Raw genomic sequence first — 18906 nt, forward strand, 5'->3', positions numbered from 1 at the left:
GGGCCTCACCAGTTCTCCAAGAGGAATGTCTGACAAGATCTCTTGTAATTTATTAAGGGACACATAGTGGTGGATTTCTGTGATACTGTCCAGCCCATAGCATACAAGTTGGTGGGACTTCAGGGTACCTTTTGGGATACTGACCCTGATCTTCAAAAGGTATCGCTTTGTCTCCACAGAAACCTGCATACCTCCTACTCCATGAATCACCAAAGTCACATCCTTGCTCTTTAGATTTAACTCCCCAGCTGCTTCATGGGTTATATAACTTGTATCGGAAGCCAGGTCTATCAGTGTTCCTATTCTTTGGCCAGCGTTTGCTGTAACTTCAAGGATCATCAGAACAGGAAACTCCTGCAGGGTCTGATCCCTTTGCAAGCCCTCATTCACTGCTGAGTTCGGGGCCCTTACTGCCACATTACAAAAGACCTTTCGGCATTGCTGGGCCAGCTCTGGGGGCAGTTTTGTCATAAAATCTTCCTGCACCTTTTCCCACTTTGTCCAACTCTGTCTGCCTTTGGACTAGGGCTGAAACGATTAGTCAAGTAATTTGAATAATTCGATTACAAAAAATGATTGAGGCAAATTCTGTGCCTCAAAGCTTCATTTAAACATTGTAGTACATATGCCAGGCCTGTGTGTGGCGCTTTAATGTCCCCAGAAAAACAACATAAGAAGACTAGAGCAAGCGCTAATCAAATTAGCACAAAAGCTACAGCTTTCCAACGTGACAAACGGAGTGAAATAAAGCCTTTAGGAAAAAGACAGTCCACGCTGATCATCTGAAATAGCTTACAGTGCATTTAAAGCACAGCAGTGTGTTTCTTTGTTTGTTTGTTTGTTTGTTTTTTAAACACAGTTTCGTCTGCTGTGTTTCTCTGCCCGGTGTGAGCGGCTCAGCACTGCCCTCACCCAGCTCCGTCCCGGCCACAGACAGTCTCTGGAAGAAGTCCACTCTTTCTTCTGTGTTTTGCTTAGACTTGCAATGAGTGTTTCGCTTTCTAATTTTCGCTTTGTTGGGCAACACACAATGCTTCACAAACACGGTAACTCAAATAAAAATAATAATAATAATAATAATAAAAAACAGTGTCTGCGAGGCTTGCATGTTCAACCTCCAGCTGAAAATGAAATGCATTGGCTGAATCGTAGAGAGAGTAAAAAGAAACTCATGCAGGGACCCAGTCCACCAACCTTAAAAAAAATAAATAAATAAAAATGGTTAAATTTTACAAGTTGGGGAAAACAAAAAACAGAAAGCCACAACCCATTGCCATTTCAGCAAAATGTCAAGACTTTGGCTGAGCTCCTTACACCAGGAAAGATCCAAAACTTGTAAAGATGTGAAAAAATAATTACCCAGGAAAACAGAAAGGGATACACTAAATTTGACAATCTCCGTGATGACGCAGTGACATTGTGCCATTACTTAGGGAGAGCCCTGGACTGTTGATGTTTTAAAACGCAAAAGTACTTTTTATCTGATTACTCTATTAATTGCCAGAATAATCAATAGAATACTCGATTACTAAAATAATCAATAACTGCAGCCCTACTTTGGACCACCTTTTTTGGGTAAAGTCTTCCTCCCAGGAGTGGGACACAAAAGGTAGTGATGCTCAGCAGTGACTCCTGCTTTGCAGCTCTCATTTTTGCAGAGGAAGGTGGTCTTGCACTCTCCATCATCATGGACCTCAAGGCAATTCTTGTAGGCCCCAAACTTTCGGATAGCTTCCTTTTTTTCACCAGATTGAGAGCTTTAAACTTTTTGCACTGATACAGTCCCCGCTTATGACCACTTTCCCCACAGATAACGCAAGCTTCTGTGAGATTGGCAGACCTAGTTGCTCTGGTTCTAGCTTGCTTTAACTGACTCTTGTAATAGAATTGGTCAATTCTTGATCAGCTCACACCGGAGCACCAAAATAAAGTGTAGTGAATAAGTAGTTAAATTCCCAAATTGAATTAGATTGGCTTAGGACTCATTTAATGGGTCACCAAAATAATTAACAATTTAGGGTTTAATACTTATTATTTAATTATTATTCGGGGCACCACCTATTTATAGCATAGGTACTTTAATTTAAACATTCATTAATTTATCAGTCTCAAATGAATTAATCAGTCTCAATTTAATTGATCAGTCTCTGATCTGAAAGTCTGAATTCACGATAGGATTGACCAAGGTTTCCTTCTGAACACAAAATGAACCACAGCAGAAGTATTTACAATTTATTTACAATTATATAGAAATGAACAGTTTACTGGCATTTTTGTGGACAGTGATTAAATAAGTTCATTTATGGACACAATTCCTACTTATTCATGAGATGTGAAAAAAGAGAGATGAAGCTTAAAGGCTTTAAGTGAATAAATCTGAGTAGAATTTAGTGATGAAATTGGAAACCAATTATTTTTAAGAAAATTATTAAACAAACATATGAATATGTTTAAAAAGAATAATAATAATAAGGAGGAGCTACTTTGTAACCTTTTTTTCTGGAACCTTTAAATGGGTCACTTAGGTGGTCCGTTGAGGAGATGGTTCGGACGGCCCGTCCGTCCATCGTTGATGTAGGTTCTGCAGCGTGCTTACTTGGGTCAGCGGTTAACTCAGTGGTCTCCCCGTGTGATCCCAAAGGCTTGGGTTGACTGGCTTTACCGACAGGATGGCTGCTTGCAGTCAGGTTTGAAATCAGCTTCATCATCAGCTGCTGGACCCCAGAGGTGGAAGGCGTTTGTTGAAAATGGTTTCTGGTAGCTTTTAAAAAGTTTGTTGGACCAGATTAAAAGTCTTTGTGAATTTTGAAAAAAGTAAAACTTTAAGAGCATTGGAAAAATTATTAAAAAAAGGAAAAGTCGCTTTTCTATAAATTCGCTATTATTTTGAAAAGTTCACCTCGGAAGTTCTCTTAAAAATTCAAAAGACTTGACACACCTTAAAGCGTCAGGTTACAGTTCTCAAAAATTGAGACAAGAATAAAACAAAGAATGAATGCCATGTGGTAGCTTCAGCTAGGTTAGCTTAGTGTGGTGCCTTGTTGACCCAAAAATAATTAAGCATTTCAAAGAAAGGAAGAGAGTTGCAAGAGAGGAGAGTAGGGGCTGAGAGAAGACAGAGCAGCACTCTGTTCTAACTTTTAAGGGGGACTGACGTCACCAAACTCCGCCCATTTAGGGTGTGCAACTTCCCAGAAACTTCATGTCTTCACAGGGCAGACCCAAATGATTCAACTATTTAAACACATTAACCATTTTGGTATAATATTGTTCTAAGACACTCGAATGGATACACATTATTAATTGTCACTTAAACACATCCTTTGGATAAACAGAATACTTCACCATCAACATATTGATAAGGCAGAAAGATCACATTTAAACACACATCAGTTACAGGAACACATGTCAATAAAATGGAATGATTATACACAAAGCATTTTGTTTGATTAATCAATACAAACACCATTAGAAGTCTTTATATATGTGAATCAAAGAATACTGATGCTGTTCTTTTATTTTAAAAGAATGTCTTTCTTCACTTAAACCTAAAGATAATAGCTGTTATCAAGACAAAGTTTTATGGCCCTATGTTGTGGAAGGGATTGTCTTGCAGTCTTGAGAGGATCTGGCCTTGGCGTGAGGTCATAAAATTTGGGTTCTCGTGGCCTGGAGAATCTCAGATTCTGACGTGAAGCCATTATAATGTCATGTAATTCATAATGACCGAAAATTCACTGATAAAAAGGCAAGGGCTCCCCTTTGAAGAACTTTGAATTACAGTTTTGTTTTGCTGTGAATCCCAGTGCTGGCCCATGGGGGATGTCTCCAAGCTTATCTTAAGATCTCCAGATGACTTAGGAATTTCTCAACTGAGAGGGAAAACACAGTCTTTTTCTGCAGTGCAAAACTCAGGTTTTTGTTGAGACAGCATTAATGTATTTATTTAATTAGGGTGAATCGAGGCCATGTGCTACACTCTTTAGCTCCTTCCTAGAGGGTTCGTCCTCCCTCAGTTGCTCCAATTCCTCATAAATTGCCTCTTGACTTTTAAAAAACAAAAGCAGCATGTCAAAGCGGTTTTCCTGGGCTCCCACAGCCTTCTTTCTGCTACAAACATGAGCCAATCTTCCTTAAGGACTTCCGGCAACTTGCTCTCCAAGGATTTTGCCATCAGTGGATTTTTAAAAGCTTCTATGTCACCCAGTTCAGTTAGATCATTTAGCGCCTTCATAACCACCCATATAAGATCTGCAATTTTCTTTGCTTGGTGGCCTCTTACCAGGGGCAGCGCCTGGAACTCAACTATCTCCAAAGCTATAGCAGATTTATTTCCAAAACGATTTTCAAGTGTGCAGAAAATCTGATTTTCAGTCCCACAAGTCGACAGCCGGAGATCCTGTGCCACCTTCTCATCTAGACTGTCCAACAACTGGAACTTGTGGCCTTCATTGGAACGCGTAGGCTCTCCTTGCCTCTGGAGTACCTCCCAGTCCTTCTTCCAACTGTGGAAGTTCCTTTTATTCCCGTCAAATCTAGGGAGAGCAGTCGGCCTTAGCCTGGTGGCTGCTGACTGGACGCGGGGGACTGTGGCCCGACTGTCTTCATGCTCCGCTTTCGCTTGTGTCAAGGCAGCTTTTCCAGCTACAAGTTTAGCCGAGTGAACCTCAACTACGTTTATCCGGTGCTGAAAGTCTCCTTTCTCCTCCTCAGTCGCCCATCAGTTCCACGGATAATATGCTTCTTTAGCCGAGGCCACCCGTATTTCCAACTGGTTAAGCATGACGTCATATGCCACCAGCTTTACTCCCGGCGCAGCAGAGAATACTCTCTCACACTCTTCCTCTGCCAATTTGAGGTGGGTGGAGAGCTCTGGGTGCCCAGAGTAATCCCATATAGTCTTCTGGATAATACCTTGCACCTCATCCAGCCTCCCCTCACATTCTCTTGCCATGCTTTTAATATCCTCATACATTTCCTCTTATGCGGAGGAGTCGGCCTCTTCACCCCAAGCCTCTGAAAATGCAACTTCTAGGTCATCATTTGTGTCACTGACTTCATCAGTGACACATTAGAGCGCTTCGCTCTCAGACTGCAGGCTTACTTGTAGTTCCTAGGGTTTGTAAGAGTAGAATGGGAGGCAGAGCCTTCAGCTTTCAGGCTCCTCTCCTGTGGAACCAGCTCCCAATTCAGATCAGGGAGACAGATACCCTCTCTACTTTTAAGATTAGGCTTAAAACTTTCCTTTTCGCTAAGGCTTATAGTTAGGGCTGGATCAGGTGACCCTGGACTATCCCTTGGTTATGCTGCTTTAGACGTAGACTGCTGGGGGGTTCCCATGATGCACTGAGTGTTTCTTTCTCTTTTTGCTCTGTATGCACCACTCTGCATTTAATCATTAGTGATTGATCTCTGCTCCCCTCCACAGCATGTCTCTTTCCTGGTTCGCTCCCTCAGCCCCAACCAGTCCCAGCAGAAGACTGCCCCTCCCTGAGCCTGGTTCTGCTGGAGGTTTCTTCCTGTTAAAAGGGAGTTTTTCCTTCCCACTGTAGCCAAGTGCTTGCTCACAGGTGGTCGTTTTGACCGTTGGGGTTTTTACATAATTATTGTATGGCCTTGCCTTACAATATAAAGCGCCGTGGGGCAACTGTTTGTTGTGATTTGGCGCTATATAAATAAAATTGATTGATTGATTGATTGATTAATAGACCTGTATATGTGTATATATATATATATATATATATAATAAATCTGAATACAATAAGAGGCAACTCACTTTGAAATAATTAAAACATATAGCTACAGCTTAATAACTTTGAAAAACAACAGAAATCAGCAGCTTGTATTTTTATTGTGACTCCAGTTCATTTTAGTGTGATGAAGTCATCCTTTTTTCCTCATCAGTCACGTTTTGTGCTTGAACACTACATTAAGCTCAAGATTGAACAAATACATACCTTTGGAAAGTAAACAGCTGTTAAAGTTCAGCTTTTTGTCATCTGTGCTTCTGCACAGCTTCTCCACAGCAGGGTTTTTTTTTAAACCCGTGTGTGTAATTTTTGCTCAGTTCATTTATATATTCTCATTTTTTTAAGGATGTTTCAAGGATATTTGACCGTTTATTTCATCTCGTGATCTCATAAATTCAGTATACGACGCGCACATGGTGTGAACAGGTCGGTGCCATCAGAACCACACGTGTAGAGAAAGTACAGAGAGTAAAGGCAGCCCCAAGGTTTTTTTTTTTTTTTAAACATGTTCACTCGGATTTAAATCCTCTCTCTCTGCTCCGTGCTCGCTGTCTTAAGTGCGCTGATGGTTCACAGCAGAACGTAACGTCTCGTGCCTCCGTTCAGGAATCTCACTCCCTCATCTGCTCCCTCCTCAGTCCGTAGCGAGTTGACTCCGCGCACACACGCACACACAGCTCCTTCGGTAAACTACCCATTTTAAACGGCTTTGAATAAGACAGCCACTGTTTTAATCGGCCGTCTTTATCAAAATTTGAACGTCCAAATGACGGCAGGACAGCTCGCTGCCTAAAACTATGACTTGAGAGGAAAACCAAAGACTTAAATAAAATAAATGACTCGTCAACTACTAAATTAGTTGGTAATGATTTCAATTGTCAACGTAGTCGTGACTAGTCATGGTAGCCCTACTTAAAACCGAAATGCATCCACAGCAGTGCTGTGGTACGTGGCTTTGGAACCAGAACCTCCTCACGCTCCGTGTTATTATCCGAGCCTCGCTAACCATCCGACCAAGACGAGAGGGAAACGGAGTGAGTGAGGCAGCGAGGCTGCGTGTGGCTGCTGCTGCACGATGACATCAGATTCTGAGTCGTTTTATGCAACTTTGTGGATAAAATAAGTAATTCACGGTAATCGCGATTATGAAAAATATTCACGAATATGAAAAATAATAGCGATTGGTGAAAATTGTAATAATTGTGACTGCCCTACTGACGGGTTTAAAACAGTCCAACATGGCGGCGGTAGAACGAAGCCGTGGGGTGTTCTATTGATCGTCTCCTCTTGGTACTACATTGTCTTTGATGTCACTTCAATGCCATAATAATAACCTACCACCACATATTTGTGTTTAACCATAATATCCATGGCCTTTTTTAAATCTTTTTTTTCAAGTACTGATCTTTTGAAACTTAATTTTATGTTAATTCCAGTTAGCAGCCATTAGTGAGACTGGGATGATTGGAACTATTCCAGACGTGTTGCATTATAGCTACCTGGAATAATGTCCAAATGGCAGTACAGGTTGACTGACGTCTGCTACATTAAATATATCAGGTTTGTTGACATATGTGGCCTTGTTTTCATCACAATGTTGCTGTTGTGCAATGTGTTTTTAGTACCTATTATGACACCTGAACAGGTCCTTGTCATTTGACTGGGGAATTCTATGTCGCCTCACATCCATTAATTGTTAAATTGCATGGGCAATGTGACCAGCGTGCATTTTTTGGTACTATCCGTGCATTTTTCTGCCATCCATTTTGCACTGTTGCATGTCTTTGTGACACTGTGATGTGCTAGACATGTAAATTCATCACTCTGTTGCACCACTCTGATAGCAGCATTGCCAGCTCTCACGCAAAATAAAAAAATCTCTTGTTTATTTTCTTTTGATAACTAGATTAGATTAGACCAGACCACAGCGCATTGTTTCTTAATAAAAGAAGTGTTTAAGATGCACACCTGAAACAGCTGTTAACATCTGCTTACAGCGTTCTCATTGCAGTATTCTGTGATCACTGATTTTTTGCAAACCTGTCAACTGATATGTCAGCTGGGTGTTTAGAGAAAGTTTGAGCATATCTTCAGAGCTTATGGTTCTGAGTCAGCCACTGATGCGAGAAAGTTTTGCATAACAAGGTAAGCCCATAAAAAGCCTAACTTTGGGTCCCTTGGCACTACAGACAGAACGCCATCAGTCTAATTGTGTGTTGAGAGAGTAGGCTACAGACTTCAACTAGTTGCAAACTTGGTCATTTAAAGTACATATGATACATTATTTAATGCCTTGGTTAGCAAGTATTCATGATTTTAAGTCTGTGCACATGCGCTGAAAATGTGTGGTTGCTGATGCATTTTATTGATAATTATTACTGACGGAGAAACTGAAGCATTTTGAACCACCGAATCAATATGAAGCAATTGTATTGAAATGGTTCATTGTTTGAAACATTTGATACAATTAAATATGGCATCTGCTGGCCAATTTGTAATATAGCACTTGCCTGGAACAATTGTTTGATTTTAATTTGTACAAAATGTAAACATGGAAAAAAATAATGCAAAAAAAATTAACTAAACACATAAATACATAAAATACAGCGTAATACAAAAAAAAAAAGCAAAAATAAATAAATATATAATAAAATGCATGTTTCCATTGTGGCCCAACAAAATACTCACAGGCAAACATACATTCATACATACATAAAACCCATAACTGTTAATAAAATAAAAATCTATAGTATTTTAGATTTTTTTTTTTCTCAATAATGAATAAATTGTTGTCTTGAGCCAATTCTTGGAATGAAAACAATCTGACCCTGTTTTTCAAAAGAGGCTTTGATTCACAAACTCTGATTTGACGCTGCAGATAATTAGTTTAGCTCCAGTGTACTTGAAGGACGAAGCCCCACAGGTCTTCACCTCAGAAATGACCAGAGACAAGGTACTTGACCGAGTATTAATATTGTGCTGCGCAGCTGTAAATTTAAAAGAAGTGACCAAGTAATTTTCGTACTTGCTTATTCTCTATATTAAACATATGATTTAATTTTAATTGTTGAACTCTGAGCACAACAGGCAACATATTGACCATTCTAAATTTTGGCCAGGCCTATGTGGGTCCAGGTTTGTGCAGAGAGGAGAAAGTGAATGATCTTGTTCTGCATAATCTGCAACCTCACTTGATTACACTTGGTCAGGCCAGAATATCAGGCTCCACTGGCACAGTCCATGTAACACTGTATCAAGGCTGATGTAAGAAGTTTTCTCATATGCAAATCCAAATCTTTGGCCTGTCTGTATAAGAACTTTTAATTTTTTATTTGACTTGCTGAACACTTTGTCAGCTATAGGCTTGCCAGATAAGGTCTGATCTAAGTCAAGACCAATATATTTTACACAGGATTTACTCAGAATTTTATTACCAGCACTTGATTTGATTTGATCATTTATTTAGTCCCCATGGGGGCAATTCAGGTGCAGTCAGCAGTAAAAATTACATTACATTCATAAAACCACATCATACAAATTCATAAAAACATAAAAACACAGCAGAATAAATATATAAAACAAGAGCCCAGAAATAAGGTGCGAGTCAGTATAGACTTAATTGTAACAGTGAGTCCTTAGGTGTTATATACCCTTGTTTTAAAAAGGTCCATAATGTCCGTGAACTGAGTTCCCACAATTTTACCACATTCCTTGACAATATTACAAAGACGATTGCGATTCTTAAGGTTCAATAGGTTACGCCAACACAGGAAGGAAAGGTTAACACAGACTCCACAAAGCAACTGTAGAACATTTTCATGAAGACACCATCTACATTATAATTCCTACGTTTTCGCAGAAAGTGCATTCTCTGATGAGCCTTACTGCACACTGCATTAACCTGCAATTCAAAGGATAATTTATTGTCAATTTGGGTGCCCAGATACTTATAATTCTCAACAACATCTATGGGCTTCCCATCAATGGACATATGATTCAGAACAGGTGGTGTTTTCCTGAAATCAATGTGCATTTCTTTGGTTTTATCCACATTTATATGTAGAAAAGATGAATGGCACCACTCTAAAAAGTCCAGCAAGACCAAACTATGGCCTGTGGAGTCATCACCGTGCAAAAGGGACAGGATGACTGAATCATCTGCATATTTTATGATGTGATGATTATCATGTTGGCTTTGACAGAGATTACTATAAAAAACAAACAACAAAGGAGATCAAATGCAGCCCTGAGGGACTCCAGTGGATGATACAACAGCATCGGAGAGAGTTTCATTAACTCTGACTCTCTGCGATCTCTTTGTTAAAAAGTCAATAATCCATAAGATTAGGCCAACATCAATATTCATGTCTCTTAATCGCTCTGCCAATACATATTGTTGTATGCAGTTAAAAGCAGAGGAGAAATCAATAAACAACACCCGAATAAAGGTATTTGCACCTTCAAGATGCTGTAAAGCCAGATTGAGTAAAGTGGAGATCGCATCACCCACGCCCCTTCCAGATCTGTATGCGAACAGGAGTGGGTCTAACACTCCCTGTGTTTGTCTTAAAAGCTCCTCTTTAACAATTTTCTCAAAAGTCTTCATAACAAGAGATGTTAGTGCTATAGGCCTGTAGTCGTTCAGTTCTTTAGGTGACTTATTTTTTGGTATTGGAACAATTGTTGAGGATTTCCAAAGGGAGGGTACTGTGCGTAGTTCCATTGAACAAGAAAAGATGTGGCAGAATATATCAGCCAATTGCTCTGCACAGTTTTTTAGTACCCTTTCCCCAATACCGTCAGGCCCTGAACTTGTCCTTTCCTTAACACTTTTAAGGTGCTTAAGGACCACACCTCTATCAATGGGTAAGTTAATGTTGCTGGGCTCATCATTCTGAAGGACACACAAATTGTGATTAAAATTCAGGACATTAAATCGGTTATAAAAAGTATTCAATTCATTTGCAAAGACCACATCTGAAGGAAACAGGTTAGTGCTCAGAACACCAGAGCTTGATTTTTATTCCATACCTAACATAGATTTCATTCCCTTCCAAGATGAACGAAGATTTCCTGAGGTTAAAAGGCTTTGCACTTTGTTCTTATGGTCATTTCTAGCTCTTTTAATATTTCTTTTGACCTCTTTCTGCAATATGTGATACATAGACATATCCCCTCCTTCAAAGCATTTATTTCTCTGTATTATTGAGTCTCTAACATCTTTAGAGAACCAGAATTTGTTGTTTGAGAAGGAACGAAATGATCTGCGAGGGATAGTTATGTTTTCACAAAACGAGATGTAGGCAGACACTGTTTCTGTAAGTTCATCAAGATCTTTGCAGTTCTCTTTAAAAACATCCCAATCTGTGCAATCAAGGCACTCCTGGAGGCACTGAATGGAATCTGCATTCCACACAGGCGCTGTGCGTCTCTCTGCTTTGACTCAAAGAGAGGTTGGTAATAGGGCACAAGGTGTATGACGTTATGGTCGGACGACCCTAGTGGCGGTCTGCGGAAGGATCTATATGCGCCTTTGATTGACCCAGAACACAGATCGAGGCATTCTGTGCGTCGTGTGAGGCAAGTAACATATTGTTCAAACCCTGGAAGTGATTTACTAGGGTTACAATTATTAAAATCTTCCATGATTAAATTAGGCGCATCTGGGGAGAGACCCTGGAATTTGCGCACAGTGCGTGTAATCATCCCCGCAGCTACAACAGCATTCGCCTTTGGATGAATGTAAACAACAGTCACAAACAGCTGAGGGAATTCCCTCGGGAGGTGGAACGGGTGCAAAGACACTGACAGGAGTTCGATGTCCTCCGTGCACACAGGCTCCCTCACAATTCCAGTCTTGCACCAATTTTGATTCACGTACAGGCATACTCCACCCCCGAGTGACTTACCAGTCACTTGGGAGTCCCGATCGAGTCTGAGTGGCTGTCCAAACTCAGCTAAGTCCAGCTCCGAGTTTACATCCTGGTTCTTTAGCCACGTTTCCGTGAGCGCGAAGAGGCAAGAGTTTTTGTATTCCTCCAAGAAGTGCATATTGGCTCGTAGCTCATCGATTTTACTCCGTAAGAACTGGGAATTGGATAGCATTATCGTAGGAAGGGGAATTCGACGCATCCCCTCTCTTTTTAGCCGCTGGCAAACGCCACCACGTCTTCCCCTTTTCTTTGGAAGAAGCGTTTTATGCCGCCCAGAAGCATCTCTAACTTCTACCCTGGATCGAAGCATTTCATTCGGGAAAACCACTGATGGATTAGTAGATCCAGCGCCCGAGTTTTGGAGACGGAGAAGAAATTTGCAGGTGTACTGGACGCCGCCGCTGTCTGCGCACAGGCCCCAGGACAGGTACACCACACAGGTAAGAATGAGCAAATATCCCAGCCAGGCCATTCTGTTGCAAAAATATGCACCGCTGTCGATTATTGCAGGACAGTCACTTTAGCACCAGAAGGAGCGATCACACCCAAAAGATAGTCCTCATAGTCCTCACTGCACACTCATCACGCTGCTGCTGCTTGTCGCCATAACCAGCGCCCTCCCCTGGTCCTCAGGAGTCCCCTGGTCCTCGGAACCCTGGTCCTGGTCCTTGTTACATTTAATGTGTCATTCCTGAGGATGAAAAAAGTCAGGTGACATTAATAATATGCTTGTGTTATAATGTGATTGTGCCATCATAAAATACTGTATGTAATAGAGATGTAAATTATGAAATGTTTGTTCAATTATGGACTGTTATGACCATAGTTGTACAAAATGAAGGGGGTTTGGGGGCTTCAAGGGTTTTTATTTAAAACCAAGGTAATTTCAGCTGTGTTCGGCTTTAGTCTGTTCTTCTTTGCTCCAGTTTTGGACAAAACTCACACAGGAACAGAAGCTGCTACCATATGAAGATAGATTTTGTCCATTTTGTAAAGCTTTGGATAAACTGCTGCCTCTGCCCTCCCTATCTCCCCTTGCAAATTCACTGCAGAAAATGGTTCTGGGGAGCATTAGCATGGCTAAAACCCACCAGCTTCCCCCCTTTCCTCATATGCACGGGAGCTAGATGCTAAAATGTGAAATGTCATTGGTTACATTTTCTACAGTAGTGAACTTTCAGCCAATCAGAATCTCTGTAATATTGAAAGACACTGACAGTACCCAGATGTAGACATTTTGATTTTTGATTTTCTGAAAGTTTTGGTCTAGCTGTGTCTTTACCATGGCCAAGATTACCTAGAGAGAGCATGAAGGCCATGTTAAAAACATCGATGGTGCAAAAGAGATTTAAGTGGACACGGTTGAAGCAGGAGGTGGACGAGACAAAGGCAAGACTGTGAATTCATCTGTGAGGTTGAGCTCCCTGGTAAAGCCCTCTCCATGCTATTTTCGGATTTCATCAACAAAAATTTAGAACAACACTGCAAGACGAAGAAACATGTCACCAATGTCAATATTAAACAGACTAATCTGCCGGGGTCCAGAAGAGCGCGGAAGAGGCACAGTGAGCCCCAAAACCCACAGCACCTGTACCAGTCAGCTTCTGATCCAGTGCCCAGGTGTGTGTCTGATAATTCTATTAATGCAGTTAAATGTGCTTGCAATCACTGAAATTTTTAAGTGTGGTGTAGTTATTTACACTGTGCATGTACTGAAGTGAAATTCAGGGCTGCAAAACCAGCGTTTGTATATGGATTTTCGTAAAACATTTTTTCCATGTTCTGTTTATTTCGTCATACAAAATCGCAAACTTTGTGTATATATATATATATATATATATATATATATATATATATATATATATATATATATATATATATATATATATATATATATATATATATATATATATATATATATATATATATATATATATATATTGGCTTTATTTTGACACAAAATGTGCTTTTTCTCAAAACGTGACCCTGTGGAGAAAAACAAACAAACCCTTCTTCTTTTGTGGCATATAACGGCAGCCGGCATCCTTATTGTTGCATTGCTGCCACCTTCTGCATCAGTCTGTTATAACAGTACTAAATCCTCTGAGTCCAGTCTCTTTCACGTATTTAACAGCCAACACTTCCCCTTCTCACTTGACCTTATAGCTAAAATACTTTATACAGAAACTTCTTTCAGGCCTTACAATTGATTTACTTCAGTTTTACTCTTTAATAGAAAAACCATTAAAAATGACTAGATATATTTTGCCCACATGCCAAAATTGGCTTGCATCAATTTTATTATATTATTTATTTTGGCGAATTTCGTAGACTGTGGTACAGCTGGTACACAGGATGTGTGTTATTTAATGATACTAGGCTACATGTGCTTGTGTGGTTTTCCTGGTGACTAACAAAAGTAGTCAGGTGCAAACTCACATGGTGTGATTTAGGAATTTATAATATACAATAATTTGTAAGCATACATTTTACAGGTACTCGTAAATATTAATAAAGTCAATGTTTTATGTCACAGATGTTTTGGTAGGTTTTAAGTTTAAAAGGATTTACACATACTTGCATGAAGTTCCAGTATATTTCAGAGCCACCTAAAGGCGGCACCCTCAGTTAGTCTTGAAAAATATAACGCTAAATGGGAGAACTCCATTCATACATTCATATACCATAAGATCAGTGAGGCTTACTGAGGGTGCACAAAAATATTAAAAGGTCGAAATCCACATTTTCACTATGTCACTGTTTTGGCCCCTTTAACCCCTACCCTAAAAAGCACTGTAATTTCCTTCCCGAAGGGATCTTTGGATAAAAAAAAACGTAATTTTTGTTTGTTTGGACAATATATCTTTCCCTAAAAAAAAAAAAAAAAAACTTCAGTGGCCTACTGAAACATGATATATCACCCCTTTTATAAACCATTACACAGTTACGGATTATTGCTCTTAATCTTATTGTAAGAGCCAGAACTTGAGCCAATTCAAGTGAAAGTTAACTTGGAGGGTAAGTTAATGAGGGACATTTTTCAAGTCATCTTCTTTGCCAGTGTTATTAGAGACATTTTTAGTCAAACTCCAAGTGATGTATACAATATGATGTCAACCTTTGACCTTTTCTTCTGATTTGACCATGAAATAATGAGGGACTAATGCCCACCTGGACATTCAGTAATACAAGTCTAATTGTCCAAATATTTTTCCTCCAACAACCAATGGGGCACAGACAGAAAGTGCTAATTCGTGCACAGTTTCCACAGTTTTGATGCAGTTGTCGTTGTCTTCTTTCAGCTGCTCCCTTTAGGAGTCACCACAGCAGATCAGCCATTGTTATATAACGGGTGAGAGGATCCTTGTCATTTGATTGGTGCTTTGTATGTCACGTGACATGGATTACTTGTCCCATTTGTGTTGCATTTAGTGTGCAAATTTGGTTCCATTTAGGGTGCAAATTTGGTTCCATACGTTTGGTATCTGCACGTTGCAAACCCCGCTCACTAAGTGCGGGCAGCGTTTAGCTAAATATGCATTTTGCTGAAGGACGATGATTTCAGGGAGCTAATTGATTGTGCTAATTCTTCAAACACCCACACGTGTATATATACACACACGCACACAAAACAAATCCACTGCGCTCTAAGCCATCTGGAGGCACAAAGAGGTGTTAGGAGGAAGTTAGAATGAAAAGCTGGACTAATTTCTGACATTATTATTATTATTATTTTTTTTTTTTTGCTGCACTGAAAAAGTACACAGTTTTTTTTTTTTGGGGGGGGGGGGGGACGTACACGAAGTCTGTGCACGGCGTTGCGGATTACATCATCAATTAATTAATTAATTAATATAATATAAAATGACAAGGCTCTATTTTAGCCGTTATATGAAACAAATAATGAATGTTTTTACATTCTTTCAATGGAACAAATATTTAATTCAGTGAAAGCTGGAACAAACCATTCAACTCAGCTTTGCCTTGAGTGGTTTGGTTTGTTCCAGCTTTCACCTCATGAAATATTTATGCCATTGAACTAATAAACATTCATTATTTGTATACCATCTCATCCTGCCCTCTGCATTGTCCTCCCTCACTCCATGACTGTGGTGATCAGTGTTCTCTCTCTCTCTCTCTCTCTCTCTCTCTCTCTCTCTCTCTCTCTCTCTCTCTCTCTCTCTCTCTCTCTCTCTCTCTCTCTCTCTCTCTCTCTCTCTCTCTCACACACACATGCTCAAAATGAGCAAATATTTGCACAAAAACAATAAAGTTTATCAGTATGAACATTAAATATCTTGTCTTTGTGGTGTATTCAATTGAATATAGGTTGAAGAGGATTTGCAAATCTTGATCAAATATGATTTCTGTTAATATACAGTAAGAAAAGGGCTGTGTTGTGCACAACTCCATCTGGGCGCTATTGTATGTTCTAAGTCTTACTGAATAAAATTAATCCCTTAGTAATAATTTCCTAGGTTAAACATTTTCATACTTTCAGCTTACAATTGCTCCAGTCGAGAGATACTGTCAGTGAGCTTACTGAATGGAATGTTAATAACAACCAAAAATATTTTATGCCAATTCCACAGCGTATCACACATGTCTTTCTGCCCCTTCTCACCAGGCTGGCAGTAGCTATTCCACCTTGGAACGGCTACCAGCGATTGCTAAACAGTAGCACAGCTAGTCGGCTTCTTACCTATCCATCTACCATTCCACGAGGCAGCTAATACTTAATACGAGATTTCTTGATGATGACATGGCATGCCATTACAGAAGGAAAATATTACAAAAATACATTTTGTATAAAATCATAGTTGCACAACACACGGCAAGCAGTAGAGTAGAAATAAGATATTAGTTGGATTTGAGAAAGTGAAAAGGGGGGATGCCATAACTAACACGCACTAGCAATTACTTTAGACACACAGCACAGGTCGTCCTTGTGACAGTTCAAGACAAATGGAAGAGTTCTATATGCTGGTGCAACAATACAAGAAAAGTCAAAGTGTATGAAAATAAATCAAATGGGTACATGTTTCTGACTGATTTGATAAAGTCAGGATGACGACTTGGTCTTAGTTTCAGGCAATAAATGGGAAACGAAACGTGGAAGCGGTGAATAGCTACACTGCATTGGCTAGCTACTAGCAAGTGTTGAGATGAATTCTAACCTCAATCTCTCCCTGCCTGGGTCACGTCTCTCTCCGTCTCCTCCTCCTGCTCACTCTCCACCACCTGTGCTCTCGACGCCGGTCCCGGGCTAGTTTGAAATGACGGACCAGCGGCCACACTACCCGAACCCGAGGTCGAGCTTGTGGTTTTAAACATATCTGTGATTTTGGCACATTTTGCTGCGTCATCTTTTAATTTCTGTTTTCTTTTTTCAGGACTAATGACAGAACCTCAACTTTGAAGCTGATATTTGTGAACTCTTGTTTTTGTGTGTTTTTTGAAAGCTTTTTATTTATTTATTTATTTATTTATTTTTTAAATTAATCAACAGACTGTCTATGGGCTTATATTCACAGAGGAAATGTGAAATTAAAGATGTTTGTGTGCCTCTTTTCTAACTGGAACAGCATGATGCACATTTTCCCTGACACTACAATGTGATGATGCTGTCCTCCTGAGCCAGTCTGCTCGGCAAGCGCACCTGTTTCCATTTCCTTAATCACTCAACTGTGTTAAATTGTTGAGCTTCATAGGGGACAGTTGTGATGTTTTGCACAGCAGTGATGCAAATTAATCCTACTCGCACAAGTATGAAAGCAGTAATGATTGTCAGCAGTGCAAAACGTGATCCACAAGTCATAATTTAACAGACGGAATTATTTTGAAGACAGTGAATGGGGTTGCCATTGCACTTCAGCAGGTCTGTGACAGTCTGTTTGATTTCAATCCACATCTGTTCCTCTGTGTGTTTTGTCTTTACAGGTCTCCTTGTGGGGGCACTGGACACTGTGCTGGACTCTAATGCAAGAATCACACCATTTCGCATCCTCCTCCAGGTTCCAGGTTCACAGATAAGCTGGGTCATTGCCAGCGGTGAGCTAACACTTCTTTTGTCCAGCTGTAACATTTGATGTATATTTTAGTTTTTTAAGTTGACTGCCTAAGTATGCTTCAATATTTCTGTATACCCTCTGCAATTAATAGGCTAATCAGAGAACATATTATAGAATGTTATACCACCATATCAGTACCACATTTTCTTGCTGTTCAGTACATCCATTTACTATTCCTGAAATATTAGAGCACATAGTTTTTTTTTTTGTTTTTTTGTTTTTTGACTATGAATCCTTGAAATCGGGATGTATGTCATTGTCTATGGACACGACACATGCTCAGTGGTGGTATATGTCAAGATTTATTTCAGTAATATACAAGTGCATCTCTCTAAAAAAGATGCAGATTATTGGTTGAAATAAAAGAATGAATACATTAAATAGTTTTGACTGTGCTGAATGCTTGGTCTCCACAGTAAAGGTCAAACAAGGTTGATGTACATTGGATTCTATGACATGTGACATATGTTATCTTGTAACATGAAAACTAAACATGACAGATTGTGTAAACGAGTCCTTTTTCGATCCCTATTAACCCAAACAATAATTTGCATAATTTTTTACTGAAATTGGAGCAGCTTTAACTTTTGATCCCTGTACAAACTGAAACTGACCCTTGTCACCATTTTTTTCTGTTTTTAACCCCATAACTCCAGAACATTCAGTCCAGACTATACCTTTTTGGAATTGGTATCATCAGACAAATAAAGTGGTATTGGAGCATTTTTACATTTTGACCTCTGTGTAATTTTTCATTACCCCTACCCGGCTATAACTACTACCCTGGGATGGTTATCGTATGTTTTTATCAGAGCTGCGAAAACTCCACAGATGTGAGGAATTCTGCGGATTTCATCATGGGAAGGCGGCGGGGGTCTTAGTGTTGTACTCTGTAATTGTGATCATCACTGAGTTTTTAAAATGCCTATTGCAAAGTGTTTCCTTTTTTTTTTTTTTTTCTTACGACATCGTGCAAGTTTTACAAGTCCGCGGACACTGAACTGTGTGTTACAGATACAAATCTGTGTCCTCAGATCCGTGGAATGTTGGGTAGGAAAAATGCCACTCAAAGCGTAGCTGTTATGACAGTTGTCGTAAAGCGGGACTGGTTGGTTGCTCGGCAATGCTGTGTGGCTCCTGCAAGACACTTAA

At 39.8% G+C, this 18906-nt stretch overlaps 1 protein-coding gene across 2 annotated transcripts in view; it reads left to right on the top strand.

The window, feature by feature from the left end:
• The window catches only part of LOC117524187 (TBC1 domain family member 8), a 225040-nt gene that overhangs the window by 39211 nt on the left and 166923 nt on the right, over positions 1-18906 (top strand). For both annotated transcript variants that reach the window (XM_034185948.1, XM_034185947.1), the window contains exon 2: positions 17624-17734. In XM_034185948.1, coding sequence (XP_034041839.1) covers positions 17624-17734 — 111 coding nt within the window. The remainder of the gene's footprint in view (positions 1-17623; positions 17735-18906) is intronic.

The sequence above is a fragment of the Thalassophryne amazonica genome, chromosome 14, assembly GCF_902500255.1.
Source record: "Thalassophryne amazonica chromosome 14, fThaAma1.1, whole genome shotgun sequence".
In the NCBI taxonomy this organism is placed as follows: Eukaryota; Metazoa; Chordata; class Actinopteri; order Batrachoidiformes; family Batrachoididae; genus Thalassophryne; species Thalassophryne amazonica.